The 17,768-nt window shown below is 44.9% G+C and overlaps 1 protein-coding gene across 1 annotated transcript in view; it reads left to right on the top strand.

The window, feature by feature from the left end:
- Positions 1 to 17,768, top strand: part of col7a1l (collagen type VII alpha 1-like) — an 82,286-nt gene that overhangs the window by 53,000 nt on the left and 11,518 nt on the right. Inside the window, exons 69-99 of the mRNA XM_079755973.1 lie at positions 18 to 152; positions 465 to 557; positions 852 to 1,061; positions 1,532 to 1,639; positions 2,031 to 2,075; positions 2,599 to 2,673; positions 3,429 to 3,473; positions 3,640 to 3,693; positions 3,801 to 3,854; positions 6,030 to 6,197; positions 6,444 to 6,557; positions 6,720 to 6,755; positions 7,548 to 7,574; positions 7,905 to 7,964; positions 9,409 to 9,534; positions 10,427 to 10,498; positions 10,804 to 10,839; positions 10,922 to 10,981; positions 11,274 to 11,318; positions 11,455 to 11,490; positions 11,620 to 11,655; positions 11,819 to 11,875; positions 12,462 to 12,533; positions 13,160 to 13,231; positions 13,507 to 13,542; positions 13,870 to 13,950; positions 14,093 to 14,146; positions 14,565 to 14,618; positions 15,011 to 15,073; positions 15,430 to 15,492; positions 16,876 to 16,992. Of these exons, the coding sequence (XP_079612099.1) occupies positions 18 to 152; positions 465 to 557; positions 852 to 1,061; positions 1,532 to 1,639; positions 2,031 to 2,075; positions 2,599 to 2,673; positions 3,429 to 3,473; positions 3,640 to 3,693; positions 3,801 to 3,854; positions 6,030 to 6,197; positions 6,444 to 6,557; positions 6,720 to 6,755; positions 7,548 to 7,574; positions 7,905 to 7,964; positions 9,409 to 9,534; positions 10,427 to 10,498; positions 10,804 to 10,839; positions 10,922 to 10,981; positions 11,274 to 11,318; positions 11,455 to 11,490; positions 11,620 to 11,655; positions 11,819 to 11,875; positions 12,462 to 12,533; positions 13,160 to 13,231; positions 13,507 to 13,542; positions 13,870 to 13,950; positions 14,093 to 14,146; positions 14,565 to 14,618; positions 15,011 to 15,073; positions 15,430 to 15,492; positions 16,876 to 16,992 (2,304 nt within the window). The remainder of the gene's footprint in view (positions 1 to 17; positions 153 to 464; positions 558 to 851; positions 1,062 to 1,531; positions 1,640 to 2,030; positions 2,076 to 2,598; positions 2,674 to 3,428; positions 3,474 to 3,639; positions 3,694 to 3,800; positions 3,855 to 6,029; positions 6,198 to 6,443; positions 6,558 to 6,719; positions 6,756 to 7,547; positions 7,575 to 7,904; positions 7,965 to 9,408; positions 9,535 to 10,426; positions 10,499 to 10,803; positions 10,840 to 10,921; positions 10,982 to 11,273; positions 11,319 to 11,454; positions 11,491 to 11,619; positions 11,656 to 11,818; positions 11,876 to 12,461; positions 12,534 to 13,159; positions 13,232 to 13,506; positions 13,543 to 13,869; positions 13,951 to 14,092; positions 14,147 to 14,564; positions 14,619 to 15,010; positions 15,074 to 15,429; positions 15,493 to 16,875; positions 16,993 to 17,768) is intronic.

Raw genomic sequence — 17,768 nt, 5'->3', positions numbered from 1 at the left:
TAAACTCCGTTTCCCAGCTGCCCCTGCTCAAGGCCCTGGTGGACCACCTGCTGCAGGATGGAGTGGAGGAGCTGCTGCACGTGCTCAGCTCCTCCAAGAGACTCCAGGAGGTCAAGGAGGTGCACGGCTCCAACGCCATCCCGGAATACACAGTATGTCCCTTTATAGAACACATAGACCGTCGACATACAAACAACTTATGTATTAATAATTGTGTGGTCGTTTTTTATGTGATTGATTTATAGAACACCGATGTTACTCATAAACACAGATTTAAATTATGCACACAAATTAAAATTCTAATTGCATTTTGGAAATAAAGTCTGATACTTTTTACTTTTTAAAATATTTTCCTCAAACTTCTGATAAAAGTATAAAGTTCGATTCAAAAGCTCTCCGCGTCAGAACTCACAAACAAACAACAAACAACCAAACAAAAGAACCCCCTGCTGTCGTTGGATCAGAACTCTCTGGAGTACGAGCTGAGCAGCCAGCCCCTGACGGAGGAAGTGTACCCGCCTGCTGTTGGCGGACAGACGCCCCCGCCCCCCTCTGCTGTGAGACCCTCCCCCACTCCCTGACAGACACACACACCTCCACACCTGGGAGGAGGACCTGGTCCTCATAGTCCACGTGGATAACCTTAAGTCGTGTTTTTATGTCTCTTATGTATGTAGGATAATCTATGAGGCTAGTTAAAACATTTCTGCTGGATTTTGTGGACATTTTATATCTTCTTATACAATGGTTATATTTAATACATTTTGACCATGAAATTTAGACCATATTTACATTTATTCACACATATAGTTCTATGCAATTTGAAACCTGTGGTGCCTTTCTCTGGGCAGGACGTGCTTAACGGAACCACGGTGGGCCAAAGTGCATCATGGGAGCTGTCGGGGTCGGACGGGGTCCCGGAGCCCAACGTCACCCAGAGCCGGCCCGACGGCCCCGGGCTGCAGGGGGCGCTGGACGGCAACGCCAGCGCTGAAACCCCCCGGCTCCAGATGAACCTGACCCTGGTCAACGCTCCCTCCAACGACAGTACATCCAAGGAGGTGGGGCAGGACAATATCAGGAGGGCGGATAGTTTAGAACACCTACCCGCTCCACAACATCAGAACATCACCTTGAGCTCCTTAAAAGCAGACTTTTATTGAACCAGATTGGTGTCATTGAGATTAATCATTTATTTTGCAAGAGAGACCTGGCCAAGACAGCAGCATGATGTTGCACACACAGGTTACTACATTTAACAGAAACTGGAAGATGGGTGCAAGGTTACCAAAGAAAACAATTAAAACATGTGGTATCACTGAAATGAGTAGTAACATAAATACGGGCAAAAAGCATTTGACATTCAAGTTACCCATTGACCGTAAAAGAGTAAAACTAGAACTCTCTGCGAACATTTGAATTTGTTACAAATACACGTAGGGTGTTGTCACAAATCCTGAGACCGTTCTGAAGGGCCTTTGCACTGTGGACCGCGTGTGACTGACATGCCCTCTGGCTGTATGTGTTCCAGAAGCTCTCCCGCCTGCCAGAGGTCGCCATGGAGACGGTGGTTGTCACACAGGAGGAGGCTGAAAAGAAGGGTTCGGCAGAGAAGAAGAAGAACAAGGAACGCGGGAAGGTAAGGCTGCTGGAGCTGCCTCCTCGCAAAGGATTCTGGGAACCATGCAGCACGGGAGCAAGTACGGCACAACCACCAGGAATATATCACCTTAATGGAATTCTTTCTGCATGGAGGTTAGGGTAACCATTTCAGATAATAGAGTATTTCACTTCATGACAATAGTTCTAAATAATCAACATGCCTAAAGCATCTATTTTGGTAGAGATAACAACGCTAGCAATCAGTCTTTTTAATAATCACTCACAAACAACTTAACCTAACATGAAATAAGCTGTGTCCTCCACTTACTTTCTCCCCCCAACTGTGGAATCCACTCCATGTCTACTCCCATCGTGTCTTATTTTAGCACAACTGTTGTTTTCTTTCTGACTGTGAACCCGTGGAACAGGGCAGAGGGAACAAAGGACGACATAAGAGGCAGAGACACCGCCTGGTAAATGCCCTTGAAGCTGGGTTCAAAAACAACAAGAAATAAATGAATCCAACCACCAACCAAACATTAACTCCAATTAACTCCTGTTTGACCTCAGGCCATCTGAGAGCGCCAACCCACTAATGAAGTCTCCTCACACCGGCCAGACTAAACACACATTAACGCTGCGTACCGCATGACATTAACTCATAACTTCTTTAGTCTGAAAGGTCTGTGGAACTCGGACATTGTAATAACACCTACGTTTGAAATGTGTTGAATAATAAAACAGTGTGTAGTGAGGCTGGGACGTTTAAAATCAAGCATGCACTAACATTCCTACGCTTATTGGTGTGTTGAAACAATATGAGCAATGCCGTTTATGTCGCTTTTGTCATCTTGTCCGTTTTTGTGCTATTAACTTATGCCATGTTGTATTGATGCTCAGTGATGAACTCTGTTTATGATGTGTTACCAAGATAAAGGATGTGTCTATTACCAACCCTTATCATCGGCAAAGCAGTGACATGTATTTTCTCTCCAGGCCAGCGAGCAAGGGGAGGAGGAGGAGGAGGAGGAGGAGTACTATAATGGTGAAGAGTACGCTTTTGAGTACGAGGTAAGCCATTTCGATTTTACAAGATGGCTTGTCTATTTTATTGATGCTAGTCTTTTCAACTATAACATTTCTGGAATACGCTTTACATGAGTTTCCTTATTACAGTGTTATCGCACAGGTACTGTGTGATAACACTGTAACAGCATGTACTTTATAGGTCATAACGTTATGGAAGAGCATGCAACCACACAGTTGGGTTAAGGTTGGGGGTTAACATTAGGAAAAGGTAAAAAAGCAAGTTCCACACTAGGGTTTGGATAAGGCTTTTCCGTAACGTTATTGCATACTAATAACATACTTATACATGGTATGATATTGCTTAAACATGGGAAATAACATTATAACAAGGACTCTGTAATGCAAAGCGTGACCCATTTTGTAAACATCTATGCATTGCCAAACGCAATGTTTGAGACATTGATACATATCTACATTTCCAGCCGGTAAACACACACTGTTGGGGATTTATAGGCAATATTGCCCAGTGGGACTTAGCCATTCATTAAAACCCAAGCGTCAGAAGGGAATTTAATATCCCTCACAACAGGACACGAAATGTTGGTCTTGCATCAGGTTGATTAATACCAAGCCCACTTGAAGACCCTCATTAGTTATTTGGAATAAATTAGTTGTCCATGAACAACCACTAATACAAGCACACGGGACCTTGTTGCACATACAGTGAAAACAGTAGGTGTATTGTAGGCGTATGTAGGATGTAGCCATAAAATGATTTATTTCTCTTCCCATGACAGGTAGAACCTATCACAGATGGCTTCCCCCTCTCTGAGGAACAAAAGGTAGGTTGCATTTACATGATCGCTTTCAGATCTTTTTTAAGGTCAATGGAGATATCAAGAATATAAGGATTTGTTTTTGAAAGTTCAGACCAATCTGCTTGTTTATTGATTTTCCTTTTTTTCTAATTATATGAATTATATGTATGAATATAACAAATATTTTCAGATTGAGTGGACAACAGCAGAGCCTCTCTTTCAGATGACGGGTTTTAAAGAAGAGGTAAATGTTTGAAACTTTCTTATTTATTTTGTACTGTATTTTGAAATTGTACTGTCCAACTAAATACAATTCATAATTTCATAATATTTCTTTTTTCTCCAAATAAGGAGGAGGATGTACCAACAATCAATCCTCTCAACACAACAGAAGTAGCAGAACAGGTATGCCTCGGTGTTGTGTGTTGCCTGTATCAACGATACCATGTGTGTTTCTTGCATGCTTTGGAATCCAACCGCTTTCCTTTGCACTGAAAACCAGATGCATGAATGTGATGGCCAAATGCTTTCATTAATTGCTACCTAATCCGATTTAGTTTGGCAAGACTTCAAAATCGGTCAAGAAACAAAATCATATAATGGTTTTGCATGTAGATAGCATCTACTTTTGGCCAAAATAGCTATAGATATAAGCACTTGCTATGACAACTCATCTAACCTTTCCACTTCTTTAACATAAAGATGTCACCAGTGCAAAAAATAACCTGTTTGAGGCTTATGCAAGTTCTTGTGAATTAACTTAAATCAAACCACCGACTTCAACATCGAAAACAAACAAACTCTCCAAGAATATAAATCAAATCAGAGCATGACTCAATTATATTTTGGCCATTTGTTTGCCATGATTAAGTTTTTGTCGCAGCATGCGTTCAGCATGAAGTGTTGTGTTGTCGCTTGAATGGAAAACAACTAAAACCTTTAAAGGCCAAACGCAGAGTTATTCTTTTTAATTATTCTTTTTTTTGTTTCATTTTTGTTTTTTAAACAGGACCTCTCTAAATCCTGAGAGAGAATGTAAAGGTAGAGTTGTAAGAAATCATAAGCGCACACAACTCGGGGAGGCGTGTATAAACTGTGACGTTAATCGCTTGTGAGGAGCAACTTCCCCCGAACGCGGCCGAACATTTCACGAAGCGGAACACCGTGTCACTGAGTGATGATGTCACGTGTCCAAAGCCACGCCCCCACGAGACTTATGGCTTGTGTCGTATTTTTGTTTTGTCTTTGTTTTTGTTTTTTACTACAGACAAATATTTAAAAAAGGAACACTGTAAATGCAAGTTAATTGTTTATTCCTGTCTAGACCTATTGACGCTCATGTTAAAGTGATGGAAGAACAAACTTTGCTTTTCTCCGTTCTCTACTCAACTCCACGTTATTTATTTATTAAACCAGCAGCGATCTCTCGTCGTTGCAAATCGGGATTAGCTAAATTGAGAATCTCTTACTCTCTTAAACAATCTTATGACAATTTCAATGCATTTATAACTTTGTATTAAGCTGACGAGTTGTATTTATTGAAATTGGAGAGAAGAATGTATCTTGTTTTTTTGTGTTTTTGGTTTCCTTCTTTACCATGTTTTATCTCATATCATCAGCATATATAGTAACACTGTTCAAAAAAATATTGTAGCCATATCCCAAAAATCTTTTCACTGGTGAATTTTTTATCACTTTTCATTCCGAATAACCTCTGTGCATGTGTGCATACATTCAAGTAAAAATGTTTTGATAATCGTTCCAAAAGGTCTATGCGTCTTTCATTCTAACATCAACATCATTATTAGCCCATTTTGCGCTTATTATAAGAGCAAGTTTGATGTAGTTTTAACACAAATAAGAATACGCAAATATTAAATTATTTCGGATATAACCACTCAAGACAAAGAAAAGTGATCATTTTCATACATTGATGGTGAGTGTGCCTAACATGTAAATAATTTGGGGTTTAACTCCATAATAATGTAAATATATTCAAAGGTATTTTATATCATACTGGATGAAAGTGGTTCAGAGAAAGCTTTATTAAAGGGCCCCTATTTAACATCCAGGTGTGAGTGTGGATCAGCCGTTACAAGCCGCTTTAAAAAATCAGCCTTCTTCTTCTTTCCTGTGCCTTAATGACACTGGAAGGGTCCTCAGATCTATAATGTATAGATAAGCAACATTCGCTACAGTCCACTGGGTAGGCTGGTAGACTAATCTATTCAGCATACATCTAGGTGGACACTTGTGATGTCACTAAGTCAGAGGGAAGGGCAGATTTTGAAACGGCTTGTAATGGCTACTCACACTCACACCTAGTGGTTTAGTAGGGGACCGGTAATGTATCAAGCTCCATCCTATAAGCCCATCCTAAAGTACATACTTTTAATGATACAGAGGAATATTGCAGCAAATGGAAGATTCCCACAAACAACCCCTTTTCACCCATATGTTCAAAACTGAAGATTGACCGTTGATATTGACATGATGCTGATGACATGATGGAGGGTCAAACCCATAGTGGCGCTGCTTTATCAAGACATCGTTTTCCATTTTATGAAATCCCACCCACAGAAAGAGCATCAAGCAGGCCCAGACCCTCGGACCACCTCAAGGGGGGGAAGTCACGAGCGCAGGAAGCGGCAGACAGACGACCGGGGGACAGACAGAGCGGCCACAGAGAGTCCCCTGGAAGAGACGGAGTGGGACGTAGAGGAAGAAGAAGAGATTGAGGCGGCGTCGGTGGATACGGGCGTCCCCGACCCGGACTACGACCCCACCGGGGGGAGCGGGGACTACGGGTGGGGCCCGGGGGGGGAGGAGGAGGGCGTGGACGGAGAGAGGGAGGACGATGAGCTGGAGGCGGACAGAGAGAGGGAGAGGCTGGCGATGGAGAAGGAGCGTCTGGAGCTGGAGAAGGAGAGGGCGAGGGAGGCGGAGGTGGGAGAGCGGGAGAGGGGGGAGACGGAGGAGGAGGTGGGGGAGAGGGAGAGGGAGGAGTGGGAGAGACAGAGGGAGGAGATGGAGAGGGAGAGAGCCGGGCTGTACGACGAGGAGACGGGAGCGCCCCAGCCCGTTCCTCCGCACTATTTCTTTTTGAAGGTGAGTGAATGGCGGCGCGGCGCCAACATGTAACGCAATTCCATGTAATTGCGAACTGATTGGCAATTAGGGGTCTGCGGTGGTCGTACACTGGGGACTACTGTGTCATCACAGCTTCAAAGCTCTTTTCCAATTGACACTCTCTTCCTTCGCCCACATCAGGGAGCCCCCGGTGAGGACGGGAAGCTCGGAACAAAGGTGATGATGAAATAAGTAAAGCAAAAGCACAAAGCTTGTATTGGACCGCACTACTGACACATTGGGTCATTTCTGTTTTGAAATGTCCAAAGTTAGTATTCTTAATCACGGGGCTAAGGTGATGATGCAATTTCCCCCAAAAAAAAAGGCATGAAATAAAATAAGAAATAAAGTAATAACACAAGAGTTTTATCGAATGGCACCAGCGACACACTGGGTCATTTCCTCATGAAATGTCGAAACTTTTTATTAATCCCGGGGCTAAATATGTCGTTGTAGCTGTGTTTATGTGTCATGCAAGTGCTAAACTGCACCTCATTTATTTCCAGCCATGTATCACGGCTGGTTCACTATTTAATAACCCCCCCCACACACACACATACACACACACACACACACACACACACATACACACAGAAACAACAAAGCCCACCGACAATGTAAAATCGCTACTCATCCGAACCCAACTGCGTCAATACATGACGTAAGCAAACATTGTGTGTGTGTGTGTGTGTGTGTGTGTGCGTGCCCGACCTCTATCCCGTCACAGATTTTTGGTGACATTTTTTCGCCTCCAATTTCCGTCTCCTCTCTGCATCGGTGCCCATGTTAACAGGCTGTTAATTATTCTCTTTGTCACCTCCTCCACATCAATGCAACACAAGACTTTCTGCTGACTCGTCATTGAGTTTGGTTCTCTCTCTTCTCCCCAGCAGCGTTGGTACCAGTGGTGTCGTGTGAGGGTTATTATGTAAAGCTCTGACAGATCTTCTCTGTTATCTCTGTCCCCAGGGAGAGATCGGGGAGCCGGGACAAAAGGTAAACGCTGGCGTGTTCTCCACACGTCTCATCCTCGCTGTTCCCTCGGCGGCACGGCCCTAATAAATACATCATCACAACGTGGGCCTTTTATCCTATGAGTGCAATCATAGCATGGGCCCCGGTGGGAATCCAACCAGTGAGCCTGCAAGGTCTACACTGTGTGTGTGTGTGTGTGTTTGCACTCATCTGTCTGTGTGTGTGTGCAGGCCTGCGTGTCTATGGGTGCGTGCATGCGTGCGTGTGCACGAGTGTCTGCGTGCGTGCATGCCTGCCTGTGTGCGTGTGTGCTCGTATTTGTGTGTGCTCCTAATATGTGTGTGTGTTTAGGGTGAGCCCGGTGTCGGCTACAGGGGACCGGTGGGCCAGGCTGGGCCTCCAGGACACAAGGTACCTCACCTGTTAGTACCCATCCATCAGGACTCAGTAGACTACAGGCCCTCCTACTCTACCTTATCTGGTCCATCCTGTCTGTACATATAGACTACAATACATACGGTTTGTCTTGTGTGTAGGCAGAGGAAGGTCAGTGGCTGATGTAATGGGTTCTCGTTGAAGCCAATTATCCCCAAACTCTCTCGCCCGTTTCTATGCTTGCTTTAATTGACTTTGTTTCTCATTTAATTTTTTGATTCTGGAAATAATTAATTGCCTCAATGACTTACCTACTCATTTAAAATTGTGTACTCGAACATATAAGTTGATGATTAATCCAAGGACTTTATTTGGAAGTCATTATTTGAAATAAAAAAAAAATGAACAAATGCACCTCACGAAAAAACAACTAGAATAACTTTGTCTCGACCTCTCTGTCTCTCTCTCCTTCCGTTTCCCACCCTCTTCATCTCACCCTCTCTCTTCTCTCTCTGTCTCTCTCTCTCTCTCTTTGTCTCTCTCTCTCTGTCTCTCTCTCCCCCTCTCTCTCTCTGTCTCTCTCCCTCTCTTTCACTCGCTCTCTCTCTCTCTGTCTCACTCTCTCCCCCCTCTCTCTCTCTCTCTCTCTGTCTCTCTCTTCCCTCTCTCTCTCTCTCTCTCTCTGTCTCTCTCCCCCTCTCTCTCTCTCTCTCTGTCTCTCTCTCTCTCTCTGTCTCTCTCCCCTCTCTCTCGCTCTCTGTCTCTCTCTCTCTCTCTCTTTGTCTCTCTCTCTGTCTCTCTCCCTCTCTTTCACTCTCTCTCTCTCTCTGTCTCTCTCTTCCCTCTCTGTCTCTCTCTCCCCCCTCTCTCTCTGTCTCTCTCTCCTCCCCCCCTCTCTCTCTGTCTCTCTCTGTCGCTCTCTCTCTCTTCTCTCACTCTCTCTCTGTCTCTCTCTCCCCCCTCTCTCTCTCTCTGTCTCTCTCGCTCTGTCTCTCCTCCCCCCTTCTCTCTCTGTCTCTCTCTTCTCTCTCTCTGTCTCTCTCTGTGTCTCTCTCCCCCCCTCTCTCTCTGTCTCTCTCTCCCCCCCCCCTCTCTCTGTCTCTCTCTGACTCTCTCTCCCCCCTCTCTTTCTCTCTCTCTCTCTCTCTCTCTCTCTCTCTCTCTCTCTCTCTCTCTCGCTCTCTCTCCCCCCCTCTTCTCTCTCTCTCTCTCTCTCTCTCTCTGTTTCTCTCTCCCCTCCTCTCTCTCTCTCTCTCTCTCTGTCCCTCCTTCCCCTTCTCTCTCTCTCCCCCCTCTCTCTCTCTCTGTCTCTTCCCCCCCTATCTCTCTCTGTCTCTCACCCCCCTCTCTCTCCCCCCTCTCTCGCTTTCTCTCTGTCTGTCTCTCTCTCTCCCCCCCTCTCTCTCTCTCTCTCTCCGTCCCCCCCCCCCTCCCTCCCTTTCTCTCTCTCCCCCCCCTCTCTCTCTCTCTCACTGCCCAGGGTGAACCAGGTGACCCAGGACCACCCGGTGCTCAAGGTATCCAGGGTATCCGTGGTAACCCCGGCCTGCAGGGCTCTCTGGGCTCCAGGGGCCAACCAGGGGACCCGGGCGAGGCGGGGAGAGAGGTGAGCTGGCCGGGGGCCCCAGGGACCTCCAACCATACAGGGGGAGAGCAGCGCAGCCTTAGAATAATGAATGAATGTCGGTTCGCCCCGACATCGCCACACATTTCTCATTGGCATATGTTTCCACAAATAACACCAATTGTCACACTTTCCAACCTGAAACGCCATGTCTGTTTAGTAAAGAATATCCTCTTTATGCTAACAATATGCAATATGCAACCATTTCAAATTTATCTGATCGACCAGTAAAATGGTCTGCAAAGAACATCGTTTTTGATTGAATGTTTTATTTTATACAGGTCGCAATGATTTCTGTAATTTTCACCGGCTGCTCAAGCGTGAAACAACATGCACAAATCATCGCAATTGTTTTTAGAAGATGTCGCAAATTCTAACATTTTTGGCCGCAGCAATCACAAAAATACATCCACGAAATCCTTGAGGTACGGATAATCAATCACATTGTGGTATGTGATTTTAAAACAGCCTCCTGATATATATAGGAGGCGAGGAAAGGGGAAAACCTAAAATAACACCGCCAGCACCTCCTTAAATAGACACACAATACAAATGTAGCTTTACAACCGAGTGATGACGTCTAAAATGATTGCATGGGATAATTCATCAATGTCAGAGCAGGAGTTCTGGGATTTTAGTGAAATGTACTGCTTTAGTTTAAGTGCTTCTTTATCTTGGTCTTAAAAGACAATCAAAAATACATTCACCTTTTGAATCCTTGTTAATCTCAAATGTAATACCTGTACTTTGAAGTATTATTCCAAAAATATAATTTTCTTCTGCAAAAATGAGTAACCATTTATCCAGAAAAAATTTAATGTGAAGTTTGTGTTTGTGTGTGTGTGTGTGTGTGTGTGTGTGTGTGTGTGTGTAGGGAGACCGGGGGAGAAGGGGGAAGAATGGCTCACCAGGGACCCCTGGAGTGAAGGGCCCCCCCGGCCAGCAGGTAGGAAGATGCCCCCCCCCCGGGCTACAGCATGGCCGTAGTGTATATCAGTGTATATCAAACATACATCATAACAACACTGTTTGGATGAAAGAATAACGCTTTCACAAAGTGGTGGAATGCATGAATGTGATGATGTTAGTCAATTGAGAAATGACATAATAAAGTAGATTCCAAATACCAAACTATGCCCTCGGACGTTTGAAATGGCAGACAAATCACAGCCATCCTTCATCATTAACTACAACAAGTAAACACCCTTAGTGAACTGACTTAAATGGTGATCTAATGTCTCTGCCGCATAGGGCGCTGCTGGTGTTCCTGGTGGGAAGGGAGAGAAGGTAACTACACCGTTTTTAATCGTTTAAACCATTGATTGGATCATCCATCCCTCCATCGCTGACCTGTGTGCTGTTCCCTCAGGGCGACAGCATCCCTGGGGAGCCGGGGGCCAGAGGAACGGCTGGCCTCTCCGGCAAAAGAGTGAGTCGGACTTTGTATCTGAGCCGTGAGGTTCCCACCGCTGAGGAGGAAAGCACACACACTGCGACAAATACAACAACGCTTTGGCCACATTCTGATGTTTTTATTGGCCGCTTTCTGGAATGTTGCTAATGTGGAAAATGAAATGGTTTTCCATAATGTGCTGGTAGTTAGTAAAGCGTTTAGAGTTTTAACCCCAATGTCCTCAGATCTAAGAAGCATTAGCCCAGACTCGACCCTGCCCTTAGTGTGTTGTTCCCAACGCCTGAGGTTAATGATCTCTGCCACACAGGGGGAACGGGGCATCCCAGGAAGCAAAGGTTCTCCTGGACACTTTGTGAGTATACCCAGAAGTATACTCTGTCCACAAGTTCATCAAGTCGTTGGTAATAGTGCCTAAGCTGTTACAATGAGCCTGTTCCAAAGATGTGACAGTGTGTAGACGGAAGTGTTTATGTGTTTGGTGTTTCCAGGGTTCAAAGGGCTTCAATGGCGGTAAAGGGGAAAAGGTAGACCTGTTTTCTGAATTCATTAATTTCTTGATTACATTTGCATGTGGTTCATCACAGAGAATACAGTGATATTCATAACATTGCGTCACCAGAACAATTCACCTTTGATCTTTTATTTTTCCTTAGGGCGACCGTGGACTAGCTGGCATCAGAGGAGAGAGAGTAGGAGAACTGTTAATCACTTCTTGAAAACAAAAAAACAGAATTTCACACATCCTATCTGACCTTCTAGCTACTGTGCTTGGTACCAGCTAATGTTCAGGTCCAGATCTGATGAGCTGGTTAAAGCCAAAGATGTGGATTAGATGATCTCATCTTTTCACAGGGGAGTCCTCTTCAGATTGTTGGGCCGCGTGGATACAAGGGGACCAAGGGAGAGTGGGTAAGGCCATCTCTGATGACACCAGTGTACAGGAACAATAATCGCTGGGCTCACATCCCCCATTCTGGGGACTATGAGCCTCTGGGTGGGGGCAGTAGTGTTGCGTACGGCCTGTGTGCAGAGCGATCAGTGCACCATCACCGGGAATACTCTCAGGCCCAACACATCTCTTTAAAAGTAAGGTCTGTTTTTAGTGAGACATTGCAGATGAAGGCAAACGTTTTCGGTTCTAAATGCAGAGGTCTGTGCAAGCCACCTGTTGCAAAACATTTAATTCGTACACACAAACACATACACACACACATAACACACACACACACATGCACAAACACACATATACACACACACATACACACACACACACACACAGAGACACACACACACACACAAGTGTGTGTGTGTGTGTATTTATGGTCAAAATGTCCAATACTTGCAGGTTTGGTCACGGTTCATTACCTGGGGGAGATGGCGTACGCTGCAGTCTCTCACCTGTGCGTCTCCTTTTGAACCAGGACTACTCAGAGCCTCTCAGTGCCTGTAGTGAGCGACCAGCGCTTCAGTAACAGAAACCCTTGATTTGGTTTAGGGAACAAGAGGAATGCCCGGGTTCGACGGAGACAAAGGAGAGAAGGGAGAAGACGGGCCCCCGGGAGTCAAGGTACTGAGGCCCGGAGACATTCACTATCTGCTTGAATCCTTGTTTTATAATCCTAATCCTGGTCTATTTCTTCATATGTGTGCGTGTTGTTGGTCTGTTTGTGTCTGATGTTGTTGTGTCTGTGTCACTATCTGGTCTCCCTTGCAAAAGAGGTGCTGAGCCTCCATGAGCCTTCCTCCATAAATAAAGGTTCAATAGAAAAATGAAACATTTAAATTAATGAATGTATTTATTTATATATTCCCGTTCAGCAAAGCAAGCTCTTTGATTGTAAATTGTTGTCGACAATTTCACATGCTGGTTTCAAAAAAACAAATTCAGTTCCATAACCTTGGAAGCGACCCTGCTCATTCTCCATCCATAGGAGCATGTTACCATGTGTACCGTAGCAAACAAACAAGTATACATATATAGGCTCATTCAAATGTATTCAAGAAAAGACATATACTGTATGAGAAAAGACAATTAAAGATTTTTTTTTTTTTGAATTTTTTTCTGATTGGGTGGGCCCCCTGTCAATCTGGGTGGGCCTGTACCACCCAGGCCCACCCATAGGTCCGCCCCTGAGTACCTGGTCTGTCTTTGAGTATGGCTGATGGATGGTGTGCTGTTCACCTGGTCTGCAGGGGCTGAAGGGAGACGCCGGCGCCAAGGGGGGAGTCGGCCCGTTTGGGGCCCGGGGCCCTGTGGGCCAGAAGGTCAGAGCAACTTAACAGAGTCCATCTTAACAGAGTCCAGCTTTACAGAGTCCAGCTTAACAGAGTCACTCTTAACAGAGTCCAGTTTAACAGAGTCCAGCTTAACAGAGTCCAGTTTAACAGAGTCCTGCTTAACAGAGTCCAGCCTAACAGAGTCCAGCTGTGGAGGACTAGAGCTTCTGGAAACCCTCATTGCATCGTGTCTTGATTTTAGATTGATGTATGTTATTTGTTGTATTAGTTATATGTTATATATGTTGTTGGTTATCTTTCAGGGGGATCCTGGGGAGCCTGGTATCAATGGGGAAAAGGTGGAGCGCACAAACACACACGCACACACGCACACACACACACACACACACACAGAGCTACCATTATGTCTGCCCATTATGACGCTGAGCTTCTGCTCCATCTCAAGGGTTCTTCCTTGATAAATAAGGGAGTTTAAGTCCTTAAGAGGGCTTGATGTTAGCGTACGTTGTTGTGTAATGTGGCCTGTGAATCCCTTTGAGACTGTAACTGCCACTAAGGGCTAATCACAGACATGTACCTGCCTTGACACACACACACATCCACCATCACACACGTGTTTTGTCGTTTGACCACGGTGTGTACTGAGTGCTGTTCTCTGATTGGAGGGCCGTAACGGGGATCACGGAGTGGACGGGACGAAGGGAGACAAGGGGGAGATCGGCCTGCAGGGCAAGAGAGGAGACCAGGTAGGGCTGGTCGGGGGTCTTCATCCACCAGAGAACGACACAAAGAGGGCAGCGCACTCACCTCTGTAGAGGCGTCTTTCAGGTGCCCGAGAGAGGGCTGATCGTGTTTTGGTTTACAACGTGGCGTTCTTCTTTTGGACAGGGAGATGCAGGAGAACAAGGTCCATCTGGAGATACAGGCCAGAGGGGAGAGAAGGTGAAGGCTGGGACTGAGCTTCTAAAGTACTCTATATTCAGCTGTACCGTAGCATACAATGCTACTATACTCAGTTATCTAATGGACATATATAAAAAAACATCATGGCCATTGTTTTGCCTCGTTATGTGTTTCCTTTTGTAACTTTTCTGATTTGTTGACTTGATATTCAGATGTTCTGTTTACAGCGGTTCATTGAAGTATGGGATGTGCATAGATCCAATGTTCTGTATCATTATCAATCATAGATTGGAAGTAATGTGCAATTTAATGGGGAGTGACAGATTGACTCGTTATGTCAGCTGAGACCTACTGTATGTATTGGCTCTGTGTCAGTCAAAAGCTGAGACCATGAATGGGAGGCTATGAGGTCTGACGCTGAGGTTTCTCACCTGGTTTCTCCTGGGGTTTCTTTCAGGGTCTCCGTGGGATAATGGGACGTATGGGCAGTCCTGGGCTGACCGGGGGAGTGGTAGGTTCTTACTGAACGATTACCTTAAGGGGAACTGACGCATTCGGCTATTTTCATAGATAGATAGATATATAATCTGTGTTGTCATTGTACAAGACAACTAAATATTGTTAGAGCAATCCTCCAGCTGCACAGTTATAAATATAAAATATAAATATATAATATAAAAACAACAGTATAAAAAAATAGTTAGTGCAATGTGTGCATGAGATGGGGAGTATCAGTGTGGGTGGGGGTAGGGTTCAGTAGTGTCACAGCTCTATATAGAAGCTGTTTTGCAGTCTTAGATAATAGAGGACTGGTTCAAACTGATCTGGAGCTGGGGGAGTTGGGGGTCACTTTCCGGGTTCCATGATGCTTTGACGTTTATGTGGACATTCCTTGTGTGAAAGGGTGAAATGGGATCCCCCGGCAACCCGGGAATGCCCGGACTGAACGGTATCAAAGGGCGCAAGGTACGAACGCATGCACACACGCACGCACAAACACACACTCAAACACACATACACAATCGCAAACACTGACACACATACACACACAAGCGCGCACACGCACACCAGTAGGCACACACACACAAGGACATGTAAGCAAAGACGTACACACACAAAGACGTATGCACACACTCAAACACACAGGGAGGCACACTCACACAGACACACACACACATACGTTCTCACACTGACACACGGATAAAAAAAACAAAACTCAAACAGCTCACCAATGATAAAATAAATATTGTATATTTAATACTCGTATATCAATATCATTTTATGTATTTTTATTGGTATTTCTTTGTTTCGTGGTCCCTCAGGGGGATAAGGGCGATGGAGGCATCGATGGGATTGATGGCACTGCTGGACTGAAAGGCGCTAAGGTAACTAAATTAAATGTTTACATTTGTTTACATGTATTGCTCTTGGTTCACGAGGTTTGTATTGGGGTTATATTAATCTTCCTCTGGTATGTGTCACATAATATTTCCAGGCACGGCTTTATATGCGTGATAATAGTATTGTTTCAGTAATTGAAAATAACTGTGCTGTGGTGTTTGATAGATGTCCCCTATCTATTCACACTAGACTGGGGTTATCAGGGACATGTCAAGCAAAAAGGCTGACAGAGTGTAACATAAAAGCCAGGTATGGAACAGTAAGGGCAGAAAAAATAATATAAACATACGTCAATCAACTCTGTATTTTATGAGCAACAATTTAATCGATGCCTAGGTCTACAATATATGATATACAAATATACAGATATGCAAAGTATTTATTTAGAATTAATTATAAGAGGAGATCCTTTACTTTGGGTCAAATATTGTTTATATTTGATAATTTCAGATTCATTGCTGCCATAACTCTTGTTGCTATTTTCTCAAGTCACTTGTTCACAACTAAAAGCCGCAGTGTGGAACATTTAAACTGACTCGTAGCTTAAAATAATCAGGACATATCTGTCGTCAATGCTGATCAATAGTGATTTCAATAATGTTATCAATTAAATCAAATCCTATGACAACTCCTGCAAATGAAAAATGATGGCCAGTCCGTACCTCTCAGCACGTTTGATTACAAGAATCTCACCATCAACACTCCCAAACCCATGAACACTCCCAAACCATCACTCCCAGACCCATGAACACTCCCAGACCCATGAACACTCCCAGACCCATGAACACTCCCAAACCCATGAACACTCCCAAACCCATGAACACTCCCAGACCATCACTCCCAAACCCCTGAACACTCCCTAACCCATGAACACTCCCAGACCCATGAACACTCCCAAACCATCACTGCCAAACCCCTGAACACTCCCTAACCCATGAACACTCCCAAACCATCACTCCCAAACCCATGAACACTCCCAAACCCATGAACACTCCCAAACCCCTGAACACTCCCTAACCCATGAACACTCCCAAACCATCACTCCCAAACCCATGAACACTCCCTAACCCATGAACACTCCCAAACCCATGAACACTCCCTAACCCATGAACACTCCCAAACCCCACCCGTTCACCCGTTCACCCCACCCGGCCAGCCGAGCTACATCCGTTTTCGACACACAGTGGCACAGCCAGTTAAAGTGGACAGAACACTGTTATAGAGATTGTTTTCACTCTGACGTTCTCCCACTTCTAACTGGGAGGGGCTTAATCTAATCATGTCTCTAATCACATTTGGTCTTTAAATACTTGGCTGTTTTCAAGAAGTCCTTCCTATCGTGTCATCACTGTGTGCTCTGCCTATAGGGCGCCAACGGCTTCCCTGGCTTCCCAGGGTTCAAGGGATCATCTGGGACCCCAGGGAGAGATGGAGATCAGGGACTGCCTGGCGCTGCAGGATCACGAGGAGACAGAGGGGCTAAGGTCAGAGGAACCACACACACTGACAGATGCCTGGTGTCTCTCTACGACGACAAAGGGTCAGGGTTCAAATCCTGCAATGTCTACCAGAGGTCTCCTGAAAACAAGATGGTCTATTGGCCTAACCGCCCACCTGCTCATAGGGAATCTAAGACAAACGTACAATTCTGAATGGCAAACTAGTAAATGACTAAATTGTAGTATGTGTGTTTTTTGTAATAGTAAAGTAAGATTAGAGGTTCTGATGATACCAGATTGAATATAAGCATTGTCCTAACCAGGTTAAGATGGAGGCAGTGTGTGCCTTCATCTATCCATCTTCATCTTCAGCAACTTGAGAATCAAGCATCCTATTGTGTATACTTTCCACTAAGGATTTTCTTGGTATTTTTTTGTTTGTTAATAAAATCTCGCACATTTAGAATTCTTGAAAGCACAATAAATGCCTTTAGTGTGTTTTGCTGCTGTGGTTGGATGTCTTATCTAGCCTCTGGATGACTTATCTACACCCTGATGCCGTGGGAGGGAAGTGTCCTCCCACGGTGAGGTGTGGTGTGAAGCTCACAATATTTACAGCAGAGAACCACTCAGGCGTTATCCTATCCATGGCATTGACCTCTGAGTCGTCACTGCTTCAGCTGCTAAGCCTACCCCAGAGTAAAGGACAGAGGGATTGATGATTCAAAACAGGGTTTGACGCTTTGACTAGTTTCACTCCTTTCCCACGCATTGGTATTCTGGAGGCCTAGCTGGCGAGACGTCAAGCCTGATGACGTACC

Source organism: Pollachius pollachius (genome assembly GCF_949987615.1).
Source record: "Pollachius pollachius genome assembly, chromosome: 18".
In the NCBI taxonomy this organism is placed as follows: domain Eukaryota; kingdom Metazoa; phylum Chordata; class Actinopteri; order Gadiformes; family Gadidae; genus Pollachius; species Pollachius pollachius.
This window is presented reverse-complemented; position numbering and strand designations above follow the sequence as displayed.